The 26247-nt window shown below is 36.4% G+C and overlaps 1 protein-coding gene across 8 annotated transcripts in view; it reads right to left on the minus strand.

The window, feature by feature from the left end:
* The window catches only part of DENND1A (DENN domain containing 1A), a 215670-nt gene that overhangs the window by 98476 nt on the left and 90947 nt on the right, over nt 1-26247 (minus strand). For 7 of the 8 annotated variants that reach the window (XM_030001058.2, XM_030001055.2, XM_030001052.2 and 4 more), the window contains exons 8-11: nt 24567-24620; nt 17751-17861; nt 9607-9707; nt 77-122 (exon numbers count right to left, since the gene is read on the minus strand). In XM_030001058.2, the coding sequence (XP_029856918.1) occupies nt 77-122; nt 9607-9707; nt 17751-17861; nt 24567-24620 (312 nt within the window). The remainder of the gene's footprint in view (nt 1-76; nt 123-9606; nt 9708-17750; nt 17862-24566; nt 24621-26247) is intronic. The other variant, XM_030001059.2, reaches the window with a different exon arrangement.

Genomic DNA, 26247 nt, shown 5'->3' on the forward strand with positions numbered 1-26247 from the left:
ATGTATAATTGCTTGCAGAATTTGGCTCTAAATCATAAAACTATATATAGTTTCAGAAATGGTGAGAAAGACTTACCTCCATCAAGCTTAAATGTATTCCAATGAGGTAGGGCATTGGGGCACTGCAAAGAGGAAAAAAACTTAGCTTTACATTCTCATAACACTAGATTAACACGTATGACTTATAAAATCAGCTGCAGGAAAATACCAGGAAACTGGATTAGATTTTGCTTAAAAAAAATAAACATATATATAAACAAACCACATATGAACAAAATTTTATTCTGTATTTCCAAGACTTTAATATGCAATATCCTCTCACTACTGTAAGACTTTAATTTTTCTTGACATGAGAATTTCTAAGTGACTAAGTTAAGACAGGTACATAAGGACAGCTATTAAACACATCTATAATACTGGGGTCTTTTTTTAAACAACAAACAAAATGTGTTATCACAAGTTAAAAAAAAAAAATAACCGGACTTTTCGAAGAATCTTCTTTAGAAAAATTGATCCTGCTGTAGTGTAAAGTGGTTAATTTCATGTATACATATCACCTGGTACAACAAGTTTTAAACCCTTTGAATATGGGTCCAGACACATTTTAAATAATTTAAGTATAAATATTGAAATGTTTACATTTATAAAAGAAAAATATAAAAATTACTTTTGAAGATTCTGATAAATTCCAGAGTTACTGGGATATACGCTGATACCATTATTCCCTTCAGAACATGGAAATACACCAAGAGGCTCTCAGGCCACATTTGTAGCCTCAAATACAGGTGTGATACTGCTGTTATCAAACAGAATGCTAACATTTAAGAGAAAGATGGATCTTTTCCAACTTCTCTTCCATGATGTTAGCAAACACCAACATAGACTATATAACACAAGAAGAATACTGAATGAAAGTTGTATCCTCATGTATACAGTATTCCTAATATTAAGCTTATTACAGGACTCCCACTCAACTAATCAGGGAAAGCTTATATTTGCACTGCTTATTAGAACATATCAAAGAGGATGCCAAAGCTGCTAATTGCAAATATGGCATATACTGCCTGTTAAACGGAAAGCACACAGACAGACACAACTTTTAAAATAGAGCCTCATTTCATTTTGGATACAGAAGCTCAAAGAGCTCATTTTCAATTTCAGATGAAAAAAATGAGAGAAATGTCACTGTACTGCCTTGGATTAAAATATCTTCCATATTGCTTTTATAAACTGGTGCCTACTGCTCAGTAAGAGAAGTGCAGTGCTGAAAAAACTACTGCAAGACAGCAGACCAGCAAAAATCACTCTGTTTCTCATTTTCATGAGAAATACCTCTAAAAAATATATTTACTGATATGCATATTAATATTTATCATGTCTATTAATATACCCCCTAAAACTACTACTCTGTTGGATGCTGTACCAAGAGATGGAAACAGCCCCTGTATTACATATTCTACATGAAAACACCTTCTTTCTTTTTGAAGACATTAAACATATATAACTTCAAAAAACCTTACAAGTTCTTTTGCAGAGCACTGAAGTGCTGTGTATCCCAGTACATTTACAACTTACTGAACTGCCCAGGCTGGCAAGAATGTCCCTGCCCAAGCTTCACCCAATACAGCACCTTATGACAGATAGCACAGAGGAACTGTTAAATCAGAAACTAACTTGGTACAAATCCTGAAGGTTCTGCTTCCTTGGGAATACCACAGATGAGAACCAGAACATACATCCACGTTCTTGAACAGAAATTTTTACCATACAACGTGATACGCACTTATTACATATGGATTGCTACTCAACTGAGGAGTATTTTTCTTTGTCATTTTGCATGTTTTATTTGCGACAAATGCTATCTCTTTCACCCACATCTCTTCATTTCCAACGGCCACATTCCAGGGGCAAGAAAATACCCAGTAATTTTATATTCAAAGTATAAACCACCGGTTTAGCTGCCAGCTGCACAAATGCTCAACTTCCCTGTGTGCCTGGCTATGCTGCTCAAGACTCCTCCAGTACACACTGAAATGAATGTGTTTCTAATTAAGTAGTTTCATGAACACGACAGCTTCAATCTCAAAAATACAAAGTCTGAACCTCGGCAGGAAGTCTTAAGACTGCAAATGTCTCATCTAGTGGAACCTTGGCTAATGTAATGAAAGGAAGCAGGAAGAGTGCAGTATTCCAGAAAATCAGCCATTTATTAACATGTCCAAAAGTAGAGTCTGTCACCAAGCATAGGAAAATCTGAACCTGTAAAAGTTAATTAACTGTATCATGTCCATCTTTCAATCCTCCAGTTTATCAACAAAAGAATAGTAAGAATGCCTAAACCCTTAAAACCATGCACCCCAGCAATATTTTAAGGAATTACAGGAAAAATACGGCTTAAGATACATGGATCAGCTTTGGATACAATGAATCATCTTTTCCATTTGCTAGTGACGGACATTACATGTAAAGGCAATACAGCATATAAAACTATTAGAGGGATTGCCTAAAGGCTACAGTAATCTGACTTTAGTGTTTTGAAAACTTATTTCTTTAAACTTGTATTCCTAAACATTAAAGGACTCCAGTCAGGTGGCTTAATGGGCTGTACAGTGCATACACTTGGAGAGACAGGAGAAAGCAGGAGGAACAATTTGATACTACAGAACTACAAAGAGTGGTTTTTGCATACACACTGATAGAAAAAATAGCTCAGGTTTTGCTGATTGATTTGAAAAAGGAAACTTTGAAGCAGTAATTTGTTAAAGTATAATGTGCTAGTTCTGCAAATACTTGTTAGTTTTACTAATAGTTGCAGAGATTTCCTCTAGGGAATGAGTTAGAGCACAAAAGAAGACATCGGGTATTTCTCTGAGAAACACGTAACACATGGGTGGAAAACTGGATCACAGGGCACTGGAACACAGCAGTGGTGCAGAGAAGGACAAGCAGACAGGGTACATGCTATGAAGGGCTCCGGAAGATGAATAGCATGTTTGATGGAGAAGACAAGATGGGGAAAGCAGAAGGTAAATGAAGAAGGTTGACAAAACCATACAAAAATAATTCCTGTAAGAACTTTTTCAACATGTATAAGCAATTGCTTCACTTACAGAAGTCAGAGGGAAATCAGTGAATGGTCACAGCTTGGGCAAAGATGCCTGGAGCTATACAGATGAATAAGAAAGGCCACATTTCAGACATGAAGCAGAAGAAACACACAACATTTAGAAATGGATTAGATCTGAAGACTAACAAAGAATTTCCCAAGTTATGGGAATATATGAAAAGAAATTAACTCCATTTTATCCACAAAAGCCATGGCTTGTAATGACTGAAAGACACCAAAGAGGAATGACAAATGGGAGGCATCTACAAACATCCCAGCAGAGAATCAAGGGAAACAAATGCAGGTGTTAGTTTGTGTGAAAGGTGACAGGTGTGGAGAAAAGCAGATCTGGGATGCGTCCATAGAGTGCTTGTTTTTGAAGGTGTGTTTGCGTGAAATTTGTTTCTTCAAAACTGCTTTAAAATAAGCATTACTGTTCATCACCCAAATGTGGACCTTAAAGTGTTTTCTCCATGGATAACAAAAATCAAATTATCTGAATACCTATTTTATCAAAATTAATTTTGTTTGTCAGAACTGACATTATTGTTCAATGATACACGAACAGCAAAGCAAAAGCAAAGATACTTTAAGGATAATTCACTGTGATAGCTCCTTATACTCCCAAAAGTTTAACTAAGCAAACATCATAAATAACCTCAATAAAATATAATTCTGGTAAAGAGCATAAATATTTCCAATAAAATCTACCAGAGCGATTATATTCTTCTGTCATCACTCATCAATCTGACTGAAAAGGAAACACACCTGAAAGTAAATGTTGAAGGTTCATGTCAGGCTTCATAAACTGCTTTTATCACTATTTTTCTTTATCATGTGTTAATCATATGCCACAATACTCAGCTACCATCCTGTACAAGGGAACACTGTGTACCTCCTCTTCCCCATTCAGAGCACACTATAGTAGTTCTTCCTAACTGCTATTCAGGTCCTGAGACATGAAACACTCAAGCAGTTTTTAATATTTTATCAGGTTAGAAGTGTATTTCCGAGACTTTCAAGTGAACTTCAGTAAGACACATTGCTTGTATAAACAGGAGAAACACTCCACACAACCTTTAATCCTTCTGGGACCCATGACAGATTAAAGACTGCCCTTCAGACCAGTTTTTATCTGCTGCTTGACACTTCATCAGTCCTGGGGCTTCTTACAACCGCAACTACTAATTACTCAAAGTTGTTTGATGGCAGCCAATATCCATTAAGTGCAAAATTAAGAAGTATCAATTTCTATTGTGCATATTTACTGCTTAAACAAAATGCCTACCTGAGTTTTTGGAACAAAGAGAAAGGTTATTACTCCTCTTGTGCAACACTGGTTCCCAATGCAATCAGTGTTATTTATAATCAAATGAGTTATATAGGTAAATATCAAATCATTAAAGTAGTAATGCATAAGCATGAATATGGATATTGTGGACTTAATGGCTATATATTGCCCATTTATTACAGTTGCATTTTTACAATTTCTTTAATTCGTTTCCTTAGGCTAACTAGAGACCTCTTAATTATGCTCCCAAGAGGTGGGCAACTACTAATTGGAAGAGAAGCAGGTGAAATAGAGGGACATTTCCTCTTAAGTGAAAAAAACCCACCCTTAAAAAATACTGCAATTCACCAGAAAAAGTAACGTAAAACCCAAGGATCTCAAAAAGGTTCATAGTTTACAGCTACACAGTGATTTGCACCATTTTGCTTCATTGTTCCAGGAAAATGGATTAGATCACATTTACTAAGTTCATGTCTTGGTATACAAATACTGACTTAATGTGTTGCTCTTTCACACCAGTAGTACTTTACTCTCTAAGGTAGTCTCCTGATTTCTCTTCAGATTACTCACTGAAATGCAACAGAATTCAATCCAAAATTTATTGGGGCAATTGATGCAAATTAGAAACCTGACTGCATAAATTGGAATGATGTAGAAAACATACAGCTAAGAAACCAGAAGAGCAACTACAAGAGCTTTTAGTGAGTACACAGATGTACCAGGCTAAATTGAAATGCCAACCAAGAGGCTCATGATGAAGGAATCATTGTTTCCCAAGCAGCAGGAGTACTCGCCCTTCAGTTACCCCCTCCACCTACTTAAAGGAGCATATTGAACTATATGCAGATTTAGAAAACAGGAGAAAGGGAGTTAAAAAAACTCCTGCAGAAAGGGAAAACTGCACCAATAGAAACATTTGTTCAGCAGCTGTGCCAGGGTGCTCTAAGAAGGTGGCTCTCAGAATACATTAATGTTGGCTGCTAAGCAGTCTATCTAATATAAAAGACTGTTTTAATCACCCTAGAAAATATACTGTTGCTTCTGGTAAAAGCCCACAGAGTAACCCGAGTGACAATGCTTTGGGACTTAGAGAACATACTAAGCTGTGTTACCAGGTCAGCAAAGACATGCTTTTCTTACAGGCTAATTTTAAACACAGACACTGAGAGCAAAAAGGAAGAAAACAGACACAGTGGGAGTGTTTTTATGCCACGTGAAAAACAAACTGGGAGAAGTAGTGAGGAAAATTAATAGACTGTTTCTTTCACATCAAGAAATGTTTAAATTCCAAACAACAAAATAGATGGACAAGATCTGGCCAAGTTTAAGGAGTTGTATGTGCTCGGCTACTGATGCTTGGTGGCAGTATCTCATTAACCAGTACTTTTGGCACCTACTGGCATGTACATTTTTAAAAAAAACAAAACCAAAAAAACAACCAGCAGTGCTTCATATGTTTCCTCTGTCATTCTGTATTAAAAGGAAGAAGCAATTGTCCATCAAGGTGTGAAATCTAATGATAGGATTCCCACCAATTCCTAGTCTCCTCCACCCAAAATCTTTCCCTGGGCTGAAAATATATCAAAGAATGGTACCTAATTAAAAAAATAAAAATAAAGGATAGCACTCTTCCCCTTGCTTCCCCCCCGCCCCCCCAATTAATCTAAATGATAGGGATCAGATGACTGAAGTCATTCCAGATACACGCACATGGTACTACACCACTCTTATTGACTCAGCATTCCTAATACAAAGAGCAAGTCTATCGAGAACAAACATTTAGAAGATATAGGCTTTTGGCATTTTCAGTTCTGTGGTTAGGTACATAAATGAGGAATGCAGGTATATTAAGTTTAAAAAAATCCTTTCAAGAGGGAAATGGGAAGAAAATTACCCCCCTTCTGCATTGTAAGTTAAAAAAAATAGCAAAATGACAGTGTTTTGAAAGTTTGAAAATACTTGGTGTAAAATGTCAATAAAGGACAAAATGCTATAGAAAAAACTTGAGCTTTAACAATGTCAGTTAAACAGGTTCATATTGAGCATGTTTGTGGTAGAGTTGCCATTCAGTTGTAACAATATCCAACCGCCCACCTTTTCCTGCCTCACTCAGAAAAGCGCATGTCTTTCAACAGCTAAAGGGAACTCTCCACACTGAGCCTGAAGTTTCCCTTACGTGAAGATGGCCAAACAGATCTTAAAGTGGAAGGAGGAGAGTTAGTTATTCTACCCATTCGCTCTCTGCAAAGAGAGCTATTCTACCTTTTTGTAGCTCTGGAAAGATCCAATAGTTGTTGTGTCCCTACTCCCTCCCCAGGAAATACAACAAATTTCAAATTTCACAACCATGGAGCTGTCAGTGTATCAGTCAGGACCTTAGAAGTTTCCTTTATACACAAAGTTTCCACTGCAACTCAAACAATTAAGAGCAAATAATCACAGGTGGAATATACATTTTTCAAAAACTTTCAAAGATCATGAGTAACAGAGTCTATATACCCTTCTGCGATTTTCAAAAGAGCGGGAGAAGATTCAAAAGCATCCTACCGCACAGTCAATAAATGGACACAGTCAACTGAATGAACATGATATTCTGTATTCATAAGAACTGAAGAATTCTCTTTACTTTAAATTTTGTTTCCATTTCAGCTCTTTAAAATTCTTATGTCACATTTGCAAAAGAAATAACCAGGCAATAATTAAAATTGAATTAAACTCTTTTATTTTAAATAATCTCAGGTCATTTCCCTTAAGAGGCAGACACCAATAAGCAATAATACTGCCTTAAAGCAGAGAGCACGGAGCTGATTTCTCAGTCCTCCTGGGCAAAAATGACGTCTCTAAGTTCACAGGGTTACAAAATAGATGGACTCTATTTTGAGAAATATACTTATGGCACATAAATTGTTGCTAAATTGACTTATTCAAACAATTACAGTGTGTGTAGCCATGTCTCCAATTAAAGTTCATATCTGGCTGAGGTAATCAGTTGTTGTACTTGTAAGCATGCAATTACAATCTGCCTAATAATTATATATTTTTAAATCATACTTTTCACACACTGGCTGGCTCATTCGTTATACGGACAGGGTGTTATGCCATGAAAGAATTCATTCAGTAGAGCTCAATGACTTGTGTCTTTATTTCCTTGGGTACACTGCCCAAGTGTTTGCTTTTTGCACACTTCTGCTCCCCAACTGCGGGATCTGGACTTAGCCTCTTTTAACATGTCTTTGTCAGAAAGTCAATGAATACCTAATCTTCAAACCCAGCGTAAAAGCCTCTTGTGGTCCACATCGTTGTCCTGAAAACTCCTAGCAGCATGTACCTGAAGAAAAAGCTGGCAGCAGAAGTCTTCATGTGTTAATTACACATGCGAAGCCCATTATGCAGAGAAAGGGCACCTGCTGGCAGTGCAAATGACTAGAATCTGCCCTTCCTGTGCGGTGAGTAAATTGAAGGTTCATTTCTACAGGAGATAACAGTTTTTAGACTCCATTCTGTGTATCCTCGACATAGGCACATACTTAACATTTAAATCATCTGCAGAGGAACAAGCTTCCTTTAAATCTACATGTTTGAGTTCCTAGCACTTGACTTAAAAATTCTAGTTATCCCGTGTGGTTCCTTACTCTTGCTTAAATGCAGAGAAAACGTCACACAGAACACTATCACTCTTAAAAAAACCAGCCAACCTCCACACTAAGAGCCACACTTATAATATGGGATCATATGACACAGCAAGTTTAAGTTTGTTTTTTTCTGAGAAGGACTTTCTAAAATGCCGGGGGCAGAGGGAGGCTGTTTCTATGTTTTCAAATCATTCCCCAAAATGCATTAAGCACCACACTCCCACAAACATTTCTGCTACACAGGGAGACCCAGAAGGCCAGCCAATAGGCCTTGCCAGCAAAGACAAAGGCAGAGTCCCTCAGCCTTTTGTGTGTCCTTCATCACTTGACTACATGACCATGCAGCAGCAGGTCCACGTTTTCCTTGTGCTTTCCTTTTACTTCCAAGCCTGTAGAAGCCTCTCGTTACCCTTTAGATCCTTCAGTTTAGCCCCAGCCAAGCTTTGGTCTTACTAATTCCATCCCTGCATGTCCAGGCAACAATTCCATCAACTCTCTAACAGGCTTGAAAGTTTAACTTCTCCAGGAAGCCTAAGGTAAGGCCACTCTTTCTGGGCAACCTTCATCTCTCTGCTACGTACACAGAGGAAAGAAAAAAAAAAAAAGGGGGGCAAGTCACACAAACTGAGCATGGGAAGCAGTACCTAACAGCTGAGCAACTAAAAGCAGCAGCATCTTAAACTTCCTCTTTGTTAATTACTCAGAGTGCTCATCCACCATTCCTGTGCACAGCAAACAGGAGAGATGATGTTATGGCTGATTAGGCTAAACTGTCTGACTTTGCGCTAGAAAAGAAATTAAAAACTGAGAGACTATTTGAGGAGCACTGTAGACAGGCTTCTGAACTACTAACCACGGAGTACAAGACATGTGCCTAATGATGTGCTAATCTGCAGACCCCAACAGTGAATAAGGAGGCTTCTTAGGCCACCTGGACGGTGTGGAATCATAGAATAGGTTGGAACGAACCTCAGGAGGGCAACTGGTCCAAGCTCCTGGTCAAAACTGAGCCAGCTTTGACATTATATGAGGTTGCTTACGGGCTGTGCCAAAATTTGTCACATCATGATAATGAACAAGTTTTTGAAAGGTTTATATTCATTTCCCTAAAGAAGGTAAATATCATGTTCTAAACACACGTTGATAGTAAAAGATCACTGCAGAAAAATGAATAGCTTTCCCCCACCCCCAAGAGCAGTTCAGGAAAGCAGAAAAATGAGAGGATCTTCTCCACTGTATACTCTGCTGTTGAGTCCTAATTCAAATTTGAACATTTAACACAGATATGCTGAAAACAGATTTTAATTACACAGTATCTAAGTTGCAGCATTCCATAGTAACACTCATATTAGAGTCAACATACCAATAGACAATTATATCTTGCCATGAAAATAAATTATTTTACTTACTAGGTTGGTTGCTTCCTTAACATGCCTATATATTTTTAGAGTAACAGTTGCATCATAAGAGGACTTAAGACTTACCATACAGAAATGTGAAAACTGTTGTGAATCTAAGTGATATATATATATACATATATATAATATATATACATAGACACACATATATAGCCTTACCAACAGTAGTCCAATAGATGTGGGGGCAGAACAGGAATGTAAACATGCTGCCAGAACATCGGGTAGAGCATAGCTGCAGACCCATGAATGCAGGCAGTTAACTGAAAAACACGTATTAAAACAAGTTCATAAATAAGACAAAAACCAAGCTTAAAAAGGTAAAGTTAGAAGAAAAAAAGTAAAGAATCAATTCTGCTTTCATATCAACATGCTTTATTACAAAATATACAGTGCTCTTGTTGGGAAAAAAAAAAAAGGGTATTGGTGGGTGAAGCGTGACTGGTTTATGGTAGTTGTCATTTGACTGACTTTGTAAACAGCTGAGAACATGATTCATTTGACTAACAAAACCTGAAAAGAACACCCAGTGTTATATAAAGCAACAGAAACATGGAAATGAAAACACAAAGGGAAATAAAAAATAGTAAAGGCAAATCCCCCAATCCTGGTAATTACCATCCATTAAATATCATAAAACTGCATGGAAATTATAACACAAACTGAAAAAATATTTGAGGTCAGGAAGATACAATGTGAGTGGCATACATTTCTTAAGGATATAGCATACTAAACTCAGTTATTAAATTTTTATTATGTAAAAGGGATTTTTATCTAATTGCCCTTCACCAAACCATTTGATCCACTGAGTTTCTCAGTTATATTTTAAAAATCTCATTCAGAACAGTTTTGATGTTGGCAGGTACTGAATGAAAAAGATCACAAATAGCAAACACAAGTGCCAGTCAAGCTGTGGGGAGAATCCTCACAGAGCTTTGAAGGAAATTAGGTCTCTCAATCCTATTTCAAACGATAATTAATAATTTGGAAAAGAAGATAAGCAGGATATTTGTCACATTCACTAAGGATATTAAAATGGAGAAGGTGGTAATCCTCAATAAGGAAATCGCAACAAAAGCTATAGTCAAAACACCGTAAGAAGAGGATATGAAACACACACACACCTGGGAAAAAAGAAAATAAATAAATAAATAAATCGGAACACTTGTACAAATAGACACATACAAGGAAAAGACTAAGAGGTGACAGGCAATCACATCCACCCTGACAGTGTTTTTCCATTTAGAGTGTCTTTTAATCTCAAATGATACCCAGCACAAGTACTACAATGTGTTTCGCTTGTGAGACACAGTTTGAAAACAATACTCAAAAAAAGCCTACAGTTATTTGAAGGTACGATGAAATCAAGCATATAATGCTTGTCTGGACAATAGGAAGGAGGGAGAACACTGCTTACAAATACCGAAAAGACAAATTCTAAAGGACTGAGGTCCTTGTGGTGGCCTGAAGTTGTGCGAGATGAAACTAAGCAAAGACAAATCATGACATTAATCCTAATTCAGTTAGATGTGGTATAACCTTAAAAAAAAATGGATGACCCTCATTATTATTAATTTCCGTTAAGACAGACTACTGAATTATATACCTCGTCATAAGGAACCCATGACTGGTAAAGAAAATGGTCTAGATGAGCTAATACAGTCTCTTAAGGCTCCATGTCAGGAAAAATCAGCTACAACTCTGGCTGTAGTTTGGCTTATGTTCAATGCCAAAGCCTTTATGTAATTCCAATGCAGTTTCTGTAAGTAACAGAACCTGGTTTTCTGATTAAAATGCAGGTCATTAGGCAAGAAGATGGAAGACAGGCACATATTTTATGTGGGTTTTTTTAAGCCTCTGAACAACACAGATCTGGCTAAGCAATGAGAATGCACCAAGGAACACGGATTTTTTGGGAGAATTACTGTGCTTCTCTGCAGTGTGGTTCAGACAAGAACCATGGTGAGGTATGAGCTTTGCATTCAGGTGTTCTTCAGAAGCAGAAAAGCGACTATAAAGATGAACTGAAATACACTTTGCAATTTACAGCTCAAAATAGACACAGATTTTTAAAAATCATTTAGAACCTAAGACCCAGTATGGCGGCTGTAAACTCATACAGGACATTAATAATAAAAATTTCAGACATAAAACCCCTCACCTTGAAAAGTCAGAATTTTTAGCTATACCTTGTACCTAGTTGTGAGATAGTGTTATTGAGGCTAAAACACATGAATAATCTGTCTCTTTAATAATGTTTTTGAGTTCAAATCATCCCTATCACCTAATCAAGGAAAATCTAAGAAAAAGAATGGCCTAGTAAGCCAGATCAAAAATCCCTCGTCTCCCAGTATTCTATCCAACAGTGGTCAACACAAATTAGTAAAACCACTGACTAACACATTCATCAATAAAATTGGTATTTCCCATTTTCTCAGTCCCCACCAGCTTGCAGCTCACACTTCATGTGCCAATGAATTCAAATAAATACATTGAAAAGTGCTTATCTTCTAAGGGCCATACTTGATTTTCTGTATTTCTATCAAGTTTCTACCTCCTTAGTATCTTTACCAGGCTGAGTGAAGAGCTCTAATCTACTCTGCTTTCCCTAACTGGGACACTATTTTGTATATTTACTTGTTCTTGTTATCCTTCTCTGTACTTTTCACTATTTTACTTTATCATTTTTTATTTGGAGTAGACAAGTATTCATGCGATATTCACAATGTGGGCAAGCCATGAACATATCTAGTGGCATTATGCCCTCTTTTTTGTTCTCTGCTCCCTTCATAATAATTTCTTGGCTTCTAAGACTTCAACTGAGTAATAAGCTGGCATTTTCATAGATCGATCTCTCTCTTTTTTAAAAAAACTCCAGTATCTCTTTCTGAGTGGTAACAATTACTTCAGTTATTCAGACCATGATTGCTTACAGGGTTAGAAGTGTTTTCTCCCATAAGCATTATTTTATATTTATCCATGCTATACAACAAAATGACTGCTACAACATTTTCTTCCCTTTTTAAAAATTGTTTTGCACGAGGACATTGAACAGGTTCCAGAACAGAGCACTGTTGCGACTGCTTAGCAACTTCCAGGATTATGAAAACTGATAATTTTTCTTGCCCTTTTTCCCTCAACCTTTTAGCTAGTTGTTTACCCTCAAGAGGATCAAACTCTCCTATACCATGACCATGAAAATTTCTTTAATAGCTTTGAAGAATTCAATACTGTTCAATCTTATCTAGATTTTTAAAGATTTTTAAGATTTGAGGCATGGATTTCTTCTGCAAAGGTCAGTAGCTTTTGTTTACGCATTCACTAGTTCTAATCCTCATTGTGACAGGTTTCAAGTTTTTTCATAGAAATATAGCTCAAAGAACTGTAGTTTCTTGAAGGAAGAATGCTATCACACCCAACTTTCAACTCCAAATATAAATTTCTAAAATCAGATCTTATTCTTCAGATTCACATCTCTTCTTGTGTTTCTTTTTCCAGAATCTATTTTGATCTTACTTTCTTCAGACTTCAGCAGCTGCATTTTGGTGTGCAGCAATGAAGCTTCTCCACACAGAAAGTTGCTCACTGCTGTACAGTTGTCCCACTTACTAGGACTGCAAACAAAATCCGTTTGCATCCCTGGTTTTTGTCTTGTCTATTATGTCCATCTCTTGGCCTACATTCTTTACCAATTCTCTACCATATTGAACCATAGATAACTTGGCCAAAAATTTTCTTGAATTGGTGACACTCATCTCACAAACAGTACTGTTTCATCTCTATTCATCTTAACATCCACTTCAGTATCTCCACAATTTCATTAAACTCTCTCAAGAAATATTGATAAAATCTGGAGGCACAGTCTTGTCTGACCCTCTTTTGATATCCCTTAGATTTTCACTACCGTCTCCCATGAAAGCTACACAGTCACTCCTCACCTTAGCACTGCTTGATTCGGCAAGTGTCATAGCAAGAGGGTCCACAAAGCTCAAAAGCATCCCAGTACTGATAATGTGTTTCCATAAGTGAAAATATGCAGGAATTTAAACTAGATTTGAACCACCATCCTAAGGAAATAATGTCTTTGGAAGCAGACAGGGTACAGCAAATATCTGAACAAGCACCTGTTCAGTCTTTCTCAATAAGAAAGCTCTTTATTAGCAGGTGAACATTATTTTATGGTCCATATGGGATGGAAACACTAGTATGTTGGGACACTAAAGCAAAAGTTAGAAGCTACAAAATGTTGAATTTATTCTGTATTTATGACTCAGGAAACACTAAAGACTTATCCCTACCCCATTATATTTCAACTTATCTTTATATTATTCCTACTGGAGAAGATGCTCCTCTCTCACAGATTAGATGAAAGGCATAGCCTAGATCCAAACTATGCAGCAGAAAAAAAGGGCATGCTTTCCCACTGTAGTTTTTCCTCTATATTCCTAAACCCTTTACGTTTTCTATTTCTGTTCTCCAAATCAAAAAGATGTCTGGAAAAAATACTGTTTAAAAATTTAATTCTTACTTTAAAATTGCTTCTATAAGGATCAAATAGATTATTTCCTGGAATTATTATATAACATGGTTGCCGCTGTAGAGGAGTGAACTCAGTAATCCAAGGAGGCCCCTTCCAAGTATCCCCTTCCATTGGTTTTAAAACTCAGCAAGAAAAGATTAAACAGACATAATGCTCAACACTGCAGACATCTGAGCAGAACCTGTCACTTATTTTTGAGATGTACTCCCACCTTGCTATCTGGCATGAATTCAAATAACATACTACCATGGGTAAGCACCACTACTGTCCTTCAACTCTGCCAAGATAAGGGCTCATAAAAAAAGAAATAGCATATTTGCTGGAGACCTCACCTGATTAGTGATTGCCATACAGAAAACAAGCACTTAATAATAAGGCAGCCTGAGAAATGCCCAACTGTCGAAACTATAGGAATCCAGCATTTTGAAATAAGATTAGTTCCACTACCTCAGCTTCCTGCAGCTGTTGCTAGAGAATGTAAAAAGATAGCTATGTAAGAAAGACACTGATTCACTAATTCACTTTTCGCAGTTTTATATTTAATACTCTAAAAGCCTTATTTGAGCAAATTAAATCAATAGGATTTTGTCACACATATAAAAGTTATAAACGGATGTTGAATTACAATAGCCCATTTTCCAGTGCATTTTACTCTCTCTCTCTCCTGATGCATATACACTGCACTGTTTTACAAATGCAGTACATGGCTACAAATGTGCAATATATACTGGAAAAAAATGAGCACCTTCTGTGTGTTTGTAAGATCATTTTTCTGCATTACTCAGGGCTAAAAACAAAGTAGAAAGCTTAAGACTGCGCTACATAAAAATTAAGCAGTGAAAGCAGGGCTGTTGCAAAGGCTGTGTATGAAGGTCAAGACCTACACTGGCAGGTTATAAGGACAGCAACAGAGCTCTTGGGAAGGAAGAGCTTGTACATTTAAAACAGTAGTTGTAAGACTGCTGCAGAACAAGAACTGTGCAAGCTCTTAGCTATGTTGCGTCACAAGGAATTTGGTGAATGGCATTAATCATATGTTGTCTTTTCCTAAGGACCACCATTTCTTTATCCTCAGAGACCTGAGGCATGTCAGAGACCAACCAGGGAATAAGAGGTTGTGTATTAGAGCTTTCCGTGGCATGGAAGAAGTGACACGGCAAGCTCTCACCTCCCAGGAACTAAAGAGTATCCATGCAAGAATGGTATTTTTTGCTTTGTACTAACACTCAAAAAATAACAGAAAAATTACGTAAAGAAATTCACCTCAGTATGATGGAGCCAAACAGACACATCATGGAAATTCACAAGTTTAAGTCTTTTAAGAGTCATTGGGCTTCGTGTAAGCCACCTTTTTATAATGAGAGACAACCTGCTGCTGCCCTTATCACAAATAGTTAACATACCTTGTCGCGGCAGGGCTGCATGAGCAAGTTATGATGGAAGAGAGAATACTGCAAGGAAAGCTCGTTTCATTTTTGCAACAGAATGCTCCCACCAGCAGGTGGTCTTTTGCCAAGCACAGGGTGTTTTATGCATTTTGGTTCATATCTGGCTTTTCATGAGTAGTTAGATCACAGAATACGTAACGAAATTTAACACGAATAATGGCTTTAACATTTTGAGAAATTATTTGAGTTTTCTTTTGTAGGAAAAAAAGAAAAACATCCAAGAAAACAGCAATAATTCTTCCATAGGTTCAGTACATATGGTTTATAAAATAGGTAATAAACACAGCCTCATTCAGTTACCTCTAAATCTTATTCAACTTCACTATATTAAGGATATTTCAAATCAAAATTTGAATTTGATATGATGTATTATAGCACAGAATTCATTCCACTATAAAAGACTTTCTATCCAGGACTGTTTAATTTTCTCTCTCTTACCTGGTATTAAATTAAAGCCTTAAGTATGAAGTGTGCCACGTCTCTCAAAGTTAAAAGAAATTAACTGCAAATAGGTCCCTTCCACTTTTTTGTTAAAAAAACAAAAAATAAAAACAAAGAAACCAATCCCCCTCACCACCACACCACCCTCAATTTACTTTGAGAATTCTCAGTTTGGTACGTTTCCAGTTACAAGGTCTTGGCTTCCGCTGAGCACAGTTTGAAATAAAATAATGCAGCTTGTTCCTACTGCTGGAACATGCAGAGCAGAGCGTGCAGGCAAGGAATCACTGGCTCTGGCCCAACTCTTCAAACCTGTCTTACACTGTCACTCCAATCTTGGAGCAGTTTATATATAAAGTTGTAAGATAAGAACACACAGTGTGAATACCCCTCCCTACCGAAGAACCAGACATGCTTTTATCTTGGACAGAGGCAAAAGGAAGAGAAATAGCAGAAAGATAGGCAAGAAAACACAACCCTACTTGTGAAATGGCTCATTAAGGAAGGCAAAGTGACAGGTAAGTAATTCTTCTTCCCAGGCTCTGTCACAAAGGCAGAGATTAAACCAACCACCAACCACACAAATTTTGAAATGCTTTGGATAGCCATTCTCTTCTTTCCTCCTCTCTGATAATTTACTGTTCTTTTCATTCTTTAGGTTTCTAAAATAAACACTTCTCTCTTTCATTTTATTCAATTACCAGGCCTGGATGTATTTATCCTTACTTTAGTAGGGAGAACATAAAACACTTGGCAGATATAAAAGTTAAGATTTTACAAGTTTTCTATGATATTAAACTTTATAATACTTACATTCTTTCAGTTAAATGTGGGATTGATTGTAAACATTTAGTAATTATTAATAGGTCCCAGAGATTATTCTAACTCTCCTAGTTTCACTTACCTTTCAAAATAATATTGTAATAGTTGTTCTGGAATTAAGTATGAAGTCTTACTCTTTTTCATTTTAGAATGAAAAAAACCATCCTTACATGATTTAATGCACATAATTTCAGCTTTCCATAGTGTTTACAATTCCATGAACCAGTTTTAATCTCAAACACAAACTAGGTCATGATCATACATTAAGAGACTAGTTAATACCATACAAAATGGAAATGGAAGCTTGTATTTTAGAAAGGACCACTCAAGTACTTAGTCCGTAGCACTAGAAAGCAAAATTAGTTAAACCATCTTATGCTCATCATTCATAAAGGAAAGCAATCAATACCCATTTACAAAACAAACAGAATGAAAACTTAACATTTTCTTTTATAAAGAAAATCACAATCTTATTGACTGATAAACCTTGAAATGCATAACACAAATCTTTGAACTAAATCAAGCTGTGTGCTTGTTTTGATGTCCAGCCATTTCTAGAAGTGAGTACTCTAGAGCAGTGGAGAAAGTCTAGTAGCTTTCATCTCTCAGACACTTGATGGAGCCTAAGTAGCATTAAGACTACACCTTATCAAACAAAACTGCAAAAATGTGGATTTTTGTCAATGCATTTTAGCCCACTCCTTCGGTCCATCCAGAGAAGGTCATGGAACATCCATCTGACAGTATCATTTAGCTATCTTTTTTTCCTGTCAGGTAAATTATGAAAAAGGGACTTCACTATGGCATAAATGTTTGTACATTTATGTACCAAGCAACCCCAAGAATTCCTGTATCCAAAAAAATCCTTTTTCATTTGAACATTAGAGGCCCACAGAAGTTCTTTAAAATCATGACATAGAACCACAGAATTGAGTTGAGGTTGCATAGCTGAGGTTGGAAGGGGGACTTGGAGATCATCTGATCACTTCCTATCTATGGCTGTCGTTTTTAAAAAAGTACTGTGAATAGAAGAAATTATTCTGCATCTTACTTACAGTGCTCAGCTTACTACAACAAATGAGGATGCGGCGTTCATACAGCATACTGGCATAGAGATGCAGCATGTTGTTGACATCAACTGCTACAAAATACTCTGTCAGATTTCTCTGGGAAGAGAGAAAATAATTTTTGATTAATGATATTACAAAAACAAGCATCCTTAACAAAAAAAAATAACCAGATTTCATCCTTTTATTATGCTACATCCTGTACGTGGCTTAACGAATGAAAGCAGTATGTCATCTTATGTCAGGGTACTTTTTAATTGCAATATCTTTCCCCTAACTTTTGGGGAGCTAGGTCTTGGAATAATAAAATTGATGACATTTCACATACAGATTCTTAAATACAAGATACTCCTCCCAGAAAAAATACGTTCTGTCACTTTTATGGAAGCTTCAAAGCTGCCTGATAAAGTACCAAAAAGCCCTCACAACCGAACAATAATACCAGCTCTCTTAGAGGACAATTCTAGTATGACAAATTCAAATGTAAGCTCAGTCTATGCTAGAACAATCCTGATAATTAGAAATACACATGGGCATTTAACACACAAACTAAAAAAAGTTACACAGGTTGTCTGAACTGCTCACTTTGTGCACTCAGACACACGTTTGCCCTTGCTGGAAGACAGAAAGCACTTCCTTGGGCAGCTGGGGAAACTGAGGAAGGAGACAGAATTCTCTCTCTCTGAAAACTTCAGTGGATGCCCATCTCTGATGAAGAGGCAGGATTCAAACATCCAGTTTTACTTCAGTGGCCAGTATGTTTACACAGTATATAGAAAATTAATTGCAGTAGAAGAATATTGTAAGCAAAGCACATTTGCAATCTGCCTTTAAAGTACAGATAGAAAGACCAAGACACAAGCAAGTAACACAACTGAAACTTTACATATACACTTCCTAGGCAACATGGGTTTCTTCCATGCTTTTGCTGCTCAGAATATTAAAAAGTACCTACGTAAAAATTACTGTGAATAACTGAAATACAAAAAAGAAAACAGAGCAAACTGCACAAGAGGCTATGGCCACTTCATCCCCCACATCATCCATTCATCATTACCAATGTAATTGCCCTGTGCACATGCTGCAGTGGCATGAATCATGTATCATTTACTAAATATTTAAGATGTCTTCTAATAAACAGCAGAATGTGATCCTAAGATCTTTACTATCAAAACTAGAAAGCCACCGTGTAGGTAACTTGATCAAAATGCATTATGTTATCCTAGAACGAGGGGCTTTTACAGTGCAAGGCAAACAAAAAAGGATTTTCTTAAACTTCTTAAAACCCAGAAACTGAAAAAAGAGGGGGGGTGGGGGGGTGGAGGAAAAGGTAATACACCCAAAACAGCTGAATTAGGGAATTTGTTTCCAAATAGCTTCTTACAGATATGGAAGGGTTGCTATATGATAAAGACAGTCTTATACAAAAAGCACATGTGAGATCAAAATTAGATTAGTCATGAATACAAGTGTAATCTTAATCATCATTAAATAAAAAAGTGCAGAAAAGCAAAAAGCAAATATGATTTAGAAACTTAAAGAAGCTCAACAAAGCCTATTAGCACTTTTGACAGATCCAAAGATAACTCTAAAACCACCAATACTTGGCCTGAGAAGTCTGCCAAGATGCTTCATACTGTGCAAAAATATGTTCCACAGCTTGCCATCTAAACAGAAAGAACTAAAGAAAAATTAAGCATTGTATTTGGAAGACTTTTGTACCAGTATGTAGATAGATAAAAACTAAGCTCATTATGGTTAGCTTCAAACATGTTAATGTAAAACAATCATTCAGGTCTTTGTTACAGAAAAGCTATAACCACAGACAGGTATATTCAAAGAAGAAAAAAAAAAGCCAACACATTTTTGCCAAAAACCTATTAAACTATCATGTACTTTTTCTGTATTTCTCATCCCATCTGTGCTGATTAGCATGATATTTTTGTCTAAACATAAGCTGTCTTCTCTACGGCTCTTCTTGCCCCTCTCACCCATCTTTCCACGACGCCAAAACACCGTGCATGACGACACAATTACTGCAAATAGTGTGAATTAAAAGAATTTTTAAGTAGCACTGAACTCCATTTGATGCCACCTAAATTAGGGGCATGGCAAAAAGAGAACATAATCCCTACATTCTGCTTGAAGATGTAGATATGCACGTCCATGGATGTGTTTATAAGGCAACAGTATCCACTAGTGAGAGGAAAATAAACACGGGGACTTGATTTGCTATTATTCCTTCATGAAGTTTATTATAGTGAAATATTGGCTTTGACACACAAACGTACCTTCAGATGGAAAGATTTATAAGGTTTTAGTCTTCTCTGCTCTCAGAAATTTGCCAATGACACCTGCGAAGCATGTGGGCTGTATGGTAATGTATTGATACTAAGGAAATTCACGTGTTAGCTCTAAGTTTTATTTATAAGAAAGCTGTCATCTTTGAAGATGAAATTGGGACTTACACATGTATTTTGAAAGACATGTCTCGTAAGTGACAAAACCATGAATGAGTTAAATAAATACAAATGAAAGAGTTCCAATTCGCAGTATAATTGTTGTATATTTTGTTCCCTAGGATTTAAACCTTCCTTGAGGAAATAAAAAGTTGGATTTGCAAAATAAAATATGGGAACTGGTATCCCCACTCCTCTCAAAACTCACTAAGAGTGCTACAAAATTCCCTTATGCTCCTTGGAAAGTTCACTCCTAGATCAATCATCTATTTGATCACTTGCTATCTAATATCAGTAAATGCACATGCACACTGACTTCTGAAATTAAAAAATATTCATGTAATTCTCTTCCTCCATCATCTAACAAAGAATTTCTCACCGAAGGAGCAAACCAGTGAGCTCTCTCTCCTCTGCGAAGCGTTAAGCTCAAACATAGTAACATGGATTATAGTTTACTCTTTTTAGTCTGCTCTTGAACAGCTTCATTTTCAAGACTTCAGTAAATCTCCTATCAGAACAGGTCAACAGAATTGAGTCAGGTTTCCTTCTCCATCCTCCTATTGGAAATCCCTCGTCTTATTTAGAAGTTTGTTTTCTTTGAAATATCACACATTCAAAACCTAACATGGGTTAGGTAATCTGGTATGCAGCTAACACTCTTTTATAATGCCATGCTGTTGTTTGGGAGAACAAAATAATGAAGACAATACACTTTATCAAATGGTGTAAATGTAGAAAAAAAAGGGGGGGAAGGGGACTTTAAGAAAAACAGGGAGCAAAAGACACATGTTATAAAGAGAAAAAAAATCAGGCATTTTGAAATATAGGACTCAGTGATAGAAAAATACACCAGAACGTCATCACCAAGAACATGTGATCATTTCAGACTGCTAACTTACCTGGTATTTCTGAAACACAACAGATACTACTAGGAAATTTACACTCTTGCACTGTATTTCCTGCAATGAACCCAATTTATTTCTGCAGTCACAATGCATTTACGAATTGTTCACATTACTTAAATCTTTTGAAAAAGCGAATGCTTAGCTGTTAAATAAAAGTGTTCATGCTAAATGTTTTCGTGACTCATTAAACATATTGATCTGACAGTCGGATAATTCCAAGAAGTTTGTTAACATTCCAAATAGAGTTCTATGCAGCTCTCCATTAATCATTACATACACCTTCAAAGTTTGGCACTACTAAAACTTTTGCTAATATGGGTTTTAAAATGTAATTACTGATAAGATATGTAGAATTTTTAATAAATCGGGCCAATTGATTAAAATATATGAAGATTTATGCTCATTTCATGGCCTTGTATTATTCCCTAATCTGCTTCAATTCTACATGAAAGTTGCGCTAACATATAAAATCCTCATAAGAAATTACACAATACTCATTAGAAAAAAATAAACAAACAAAATGCCTGAGAGATAGTCAACTGCAATAACAGTTAGACCTATGGGTTTGATTTTTAATATTATTCTTTCTTACAATGAGCCCTAGCTTTTTTAATTTGGATATCTATATATCTATATGGGCATACATATTTGGTAACTGAATGCAATGTTCTTCCACTGCTATTCCCAGAGGTGCCCTGGTTCACCCCAGACACTGCGAAGAGTCCATCCTTCACAGTGACATCACTGCACAGGATACCTCCATCGGAACAGTCACATTCCCTCCGAGGCACATCAGCACCACTCAATGATTCAAAGAGGATGCTTTTTAGCATCACATGGCACTCCCTCCCATGAAGGCTGAGTGTTCAGCTTTCAAAGGGTTTCCAACTCCTTCTGGCCCAAGGCCTCTGCTTTTATAACAGCCTTTGATTCATGAGCATTCATCATGTCTCCTGCTCAAATGTTTTGGGAAGCTGACTCATACCTTTGAATATAAAGCGAACATCACTAGCAGACATAACCAACAGAGCATAAATACAGCTATACTTCCTGAAGCCCTTACTAGGTACTGTGTTATTAAGCTGTTCCATATCAGTTAAAGCAGGCCCAAGGCAGATGATCGATCTACTTTTAATCCTTGCCACTGGTTTCTTACCATTACTGGCTCGTTTCTCTCTGCCCTCCAACTTGCTGGCCTGCAAAATGGAAATAAACTTCCTTCCTTGCTCTCCAGGTGATTTGAGGCTTATCAAACAAAAATTGTTAAAGTTTGAGATGATTAGCATAAAAGAGATGAACACAAAATAGAAACTCTATAAACAAGTAACTTCATGTCTGGATTAGGACAGGATTTGATAGCTGGTTTAGATTCAGGAATTGACTCTTAAATTACTCCTAATGTATCATATTTCTACAAAAATAAAGGACCTTAGAAGAAAGAGCACATCTATTAATTTTACTGACAGGATACATGTCAGTATGAAAAGTCTGTAACACAGAAAAGCTAGCAACAATGTTTTAAAACAGAAACAAAAAGCCCCAAATGTTATCTGCTATACAACTCATCCACAAACGAGATGAAATGTCTTGATGATTCCCTTTTCTTTCATGCCATAAATTGAGGTATATGGCGCTAGGCAGACCGCAAAATGTTCAAGAAAGAACACTGAGATGTCAGGCATAGAAATATGGCTAAGAGACATAGCAGGAGCATATTAAAGAGTATTTAAGAGAGGCAAATGCCAGCATTGTCTTCTCACAGACCTATCATCTGGCTAGAAATCTGAGGCATGCTGACAAACATACAAGACAACTTCAAGAGGCTTAAGAAGTCTCCGAAAAAGTGGCCTTAAAGAAACCAGGTATGCTTGACATTTTCAGAAAGCCATCTAGCAAACATATCATTTTTACTGGTCCCTTATGTCATTCTCTCAGAAGGGTCTCACTCTATGATTAGCAGATCTGCTTTTTTCTGGACCCGTATCAACCTGTCCATTAGTACTTTATCTGTAATACATTTCAGCTATTAATCACAAATGCAGATTGTCAACTCTTGAATGCTATTGTGTAAATATTATACAGAAGGAAGATGTTATCACAAAGAAAAGAATGACTGCCTGAGCAACTACAGCTAATAATACACCTTTAAAGCAAAGACCCTATATGTTCTATATGAATCTGAATCTATACAAAATGTTTCAAGGAAGGATATACAATACCTGAATTCTGACAGCACCTTAAAGAACAAGGCAAGTTAATACCAAAGTGGTATTTGATCTTTCTTAAATACTAGTTATATGGATGTTTGAAACACCAAACTCTTCCACTGAAGATACTTAGTATCAAGATTATATCCTTGGCTTGACTAAAAAGTAGCCATACCACTTTAATAAATAAAACCAACATATCGTATTGAAACATTTTTTCAAATAAAATTCATTTCAAACCAGTATGTTATCTCTCCAGCAGGTTCCAACAATTACTGCCCAAGTTTAGTTTTTAGTTTCAGCTTCATGTTGTACTCGGTCTCAGATGTCAAGAAAACCAACAAAACTATGTAAACAGTGCGAGGTCAGCAAGGGGAGAACGAAATGTCAATCTGGTTGCAGAAGAAAAAAATTCCTTCTTTAGTTGTGAAATTATTAAGTTTCTTTTAAATCAGCAGTTCTCTGGAACTTAGCAGAAGAAAGCAGACTCTGATTCAAGTTAGCTATGAAGGTGAAATACCTCAACAGGTTCTTGTCTTCTCTTGATACAAATTAAAGTCTTCGTAAAGTGCATGAAATTCCTTTCTTTTGTAATCTTGCATTTTTATGTAAAGGATGACTCTTGTAGTACTCATTCAAATGGCAATCACAAAACTGCCTTAAAATTACTTTCAAGAATTTTTCATAGGCTTGTTGTAGTGAGTGAATTTTCACACAAATTAACTCCATCATTGTTCTCTGAAACGCCACCATACTGTTACATACAGTTACCGAATCACTGTTCTTTTCCGATTTTGAGTAGGCTAAAACTATAGATGTGTATTTTAAATTTCCTCACTTATTAGAACCAAGAAATCATGGAATGTTAATAGTAAGTAATAATGTGGTGATAATAATAAAAGCTTTATATTTTTAAAATAAATATCTCAACTTACAGCTTAAGATAATTATGCTGTCAATTTCATGTTTATTTGGTATCTTTTCTTAATTAAAATTGCAAATGTAAATTCTACTGTTATGTTGTACTTCAAAAGGCCTGTTACTCATGTACTTCTGCAGTTAACAACACAATGTTTTCTGCCCAATACTTATAAATTAAGTTCACTTCAACATCTAGCAATATTTTACAGAATATAATCTATTACTAGGCCAAACAGAGGTAACAACTGTTATCTATTTTGCTGCTGAGATTAAGCAGAAATGGTAAAGTGTATGATCCTCTACGGTACTCACATTTTCAGGTATACTAGGAAGCTCTCTGATGTCAGGCACAGTAAAGTAAGAGTGCTAAAAAAAGAGCAAATATTGATTATTGCAATATTGTCAAAAGCAATCTAAATTTATTGCTTAGTATTAGTAACGGCAGTAATAGCAGTTGCTCAGCTAAGTAAAAATGACAGAACATTTGTTACCAACTACCAGTATGACTTCTTTGTCATGGATTTCAAAAGCTGGATTCTCAGATCACACATGCAATAGGAAATGCATTAGGATAGAAAGTATCAAATGCTCCTGAAAAGTTATATTACATTTTTTTGTTCTTCAGAGACGCTGATACAGACAGACTTACACAATGTATGACATATGCCAAGGAAACTCCAAGGCAGTCTATAATTCAAGCCATCTTTCCACAGCCCACTGCAGGTTGCATGACAGACTACAGGAAACAACTGCAAGCAGGTCCTTTTCTGACTTACAGCATCAGTAAGTTTCATTCAAGGCAATGGTGAAGTTATGAAAATTTACTGAGAAATGCTTCCTAAAGTTTTATGCCTACTTACCTGAAAAACATTACTAAGTTCTAGGTCAATTTTATATGCCTTAAAAAACCACATTTTGAAAGACTACATTGGTCTTGCAATTTCATAATCCATTATATCGTTACATTTTTTTTATTGTCTGCATTCCAAGAGACCAGGTTCACTCTAGTTCCCCATCTGACCATGCATGACTTCAATGATTCGTGGTTAAGGCTTTCGGAAAGGAAAGGAGAGAATGTGACTAAACTGCTTTTGTAAATTAATGTTGTATACAATTTATATTATTTTTATGATTTTCACAATTTGTCTTAGGGATACTTATTAATTACTTGCTGAAGCCTTAAAGGCTGTTATATTCTTGGCATAGTTCTACAATTGGCACAATTTTCTTGTGTGTGTGTGTGTATATATATATATATATATATATCAGACATTTTGGTGCTTCATGAACAGTCTATAACCCAAAATAGCAAGTGAGTGTAACAGCTACACTGAATATAGACACTAAATGTATAAACACAAATTTTTGTTTTTTGATATATCACTGTTTTAGTTTGGTTGAAAAGATGCAATGCAAAGATACAGGAATAGTATTCACAACTATATCACATATAGGAACCTCACTCCGACCCCAAAATAGGCTTGTAAACAGCCAAACTAAAATGCATAAAGACACCACAGCTAACAGTCCCTTGGCTGCTTTTTTATATCTTTTCTTGCTTCATCACCCATGAAATGTCTGAGACAAGGGGAGACCGGCAGCATTCCTTGAAACCACTGGTATGAAAAAACTGAAATATCCCAACTGATCATTGCCTTTTGAGACAGCTCGTCCCCTTAAACAGAAATGCTGTTCATAAAAGAGCTAGCCTCAAGAGGACTGGGACATTTCTACTGCCAGCTGGTGACCTAGCAAGGCCAAACAACTGTTACCTGTCGACTGACATTACAGGGTGAAGTGATGAGAGTAAGCTGCTTGTTGCCAAAAAGTACTTTAGAAGGAGTAAAGGAAATGAGAGGGAGAAGAAAACTGTGGCTGCACACACCACTGGTTTCCATGTGAACTCTAAATGACTAATTGGCAACTGCAGCAATGTGCATCTTAACTGTCTTTTCACTACAGCCTGGAACACCAGGTTGTTCTGCAAAAATTA

This window comes from Aquila chrysaetos, chromosome 24, assembly GCF_900496995.4.
Source record: "Aquila chrysaetos chrysaetos chromosome 24, bAquChr1.4, whole genome shotgun sequence".
Lineage (NCBI taxonomy): Eukaryota > Metazoa > Chordata > Aves > Accipitriformes > Accipitridae > Aquila > Aquila chrysaetos.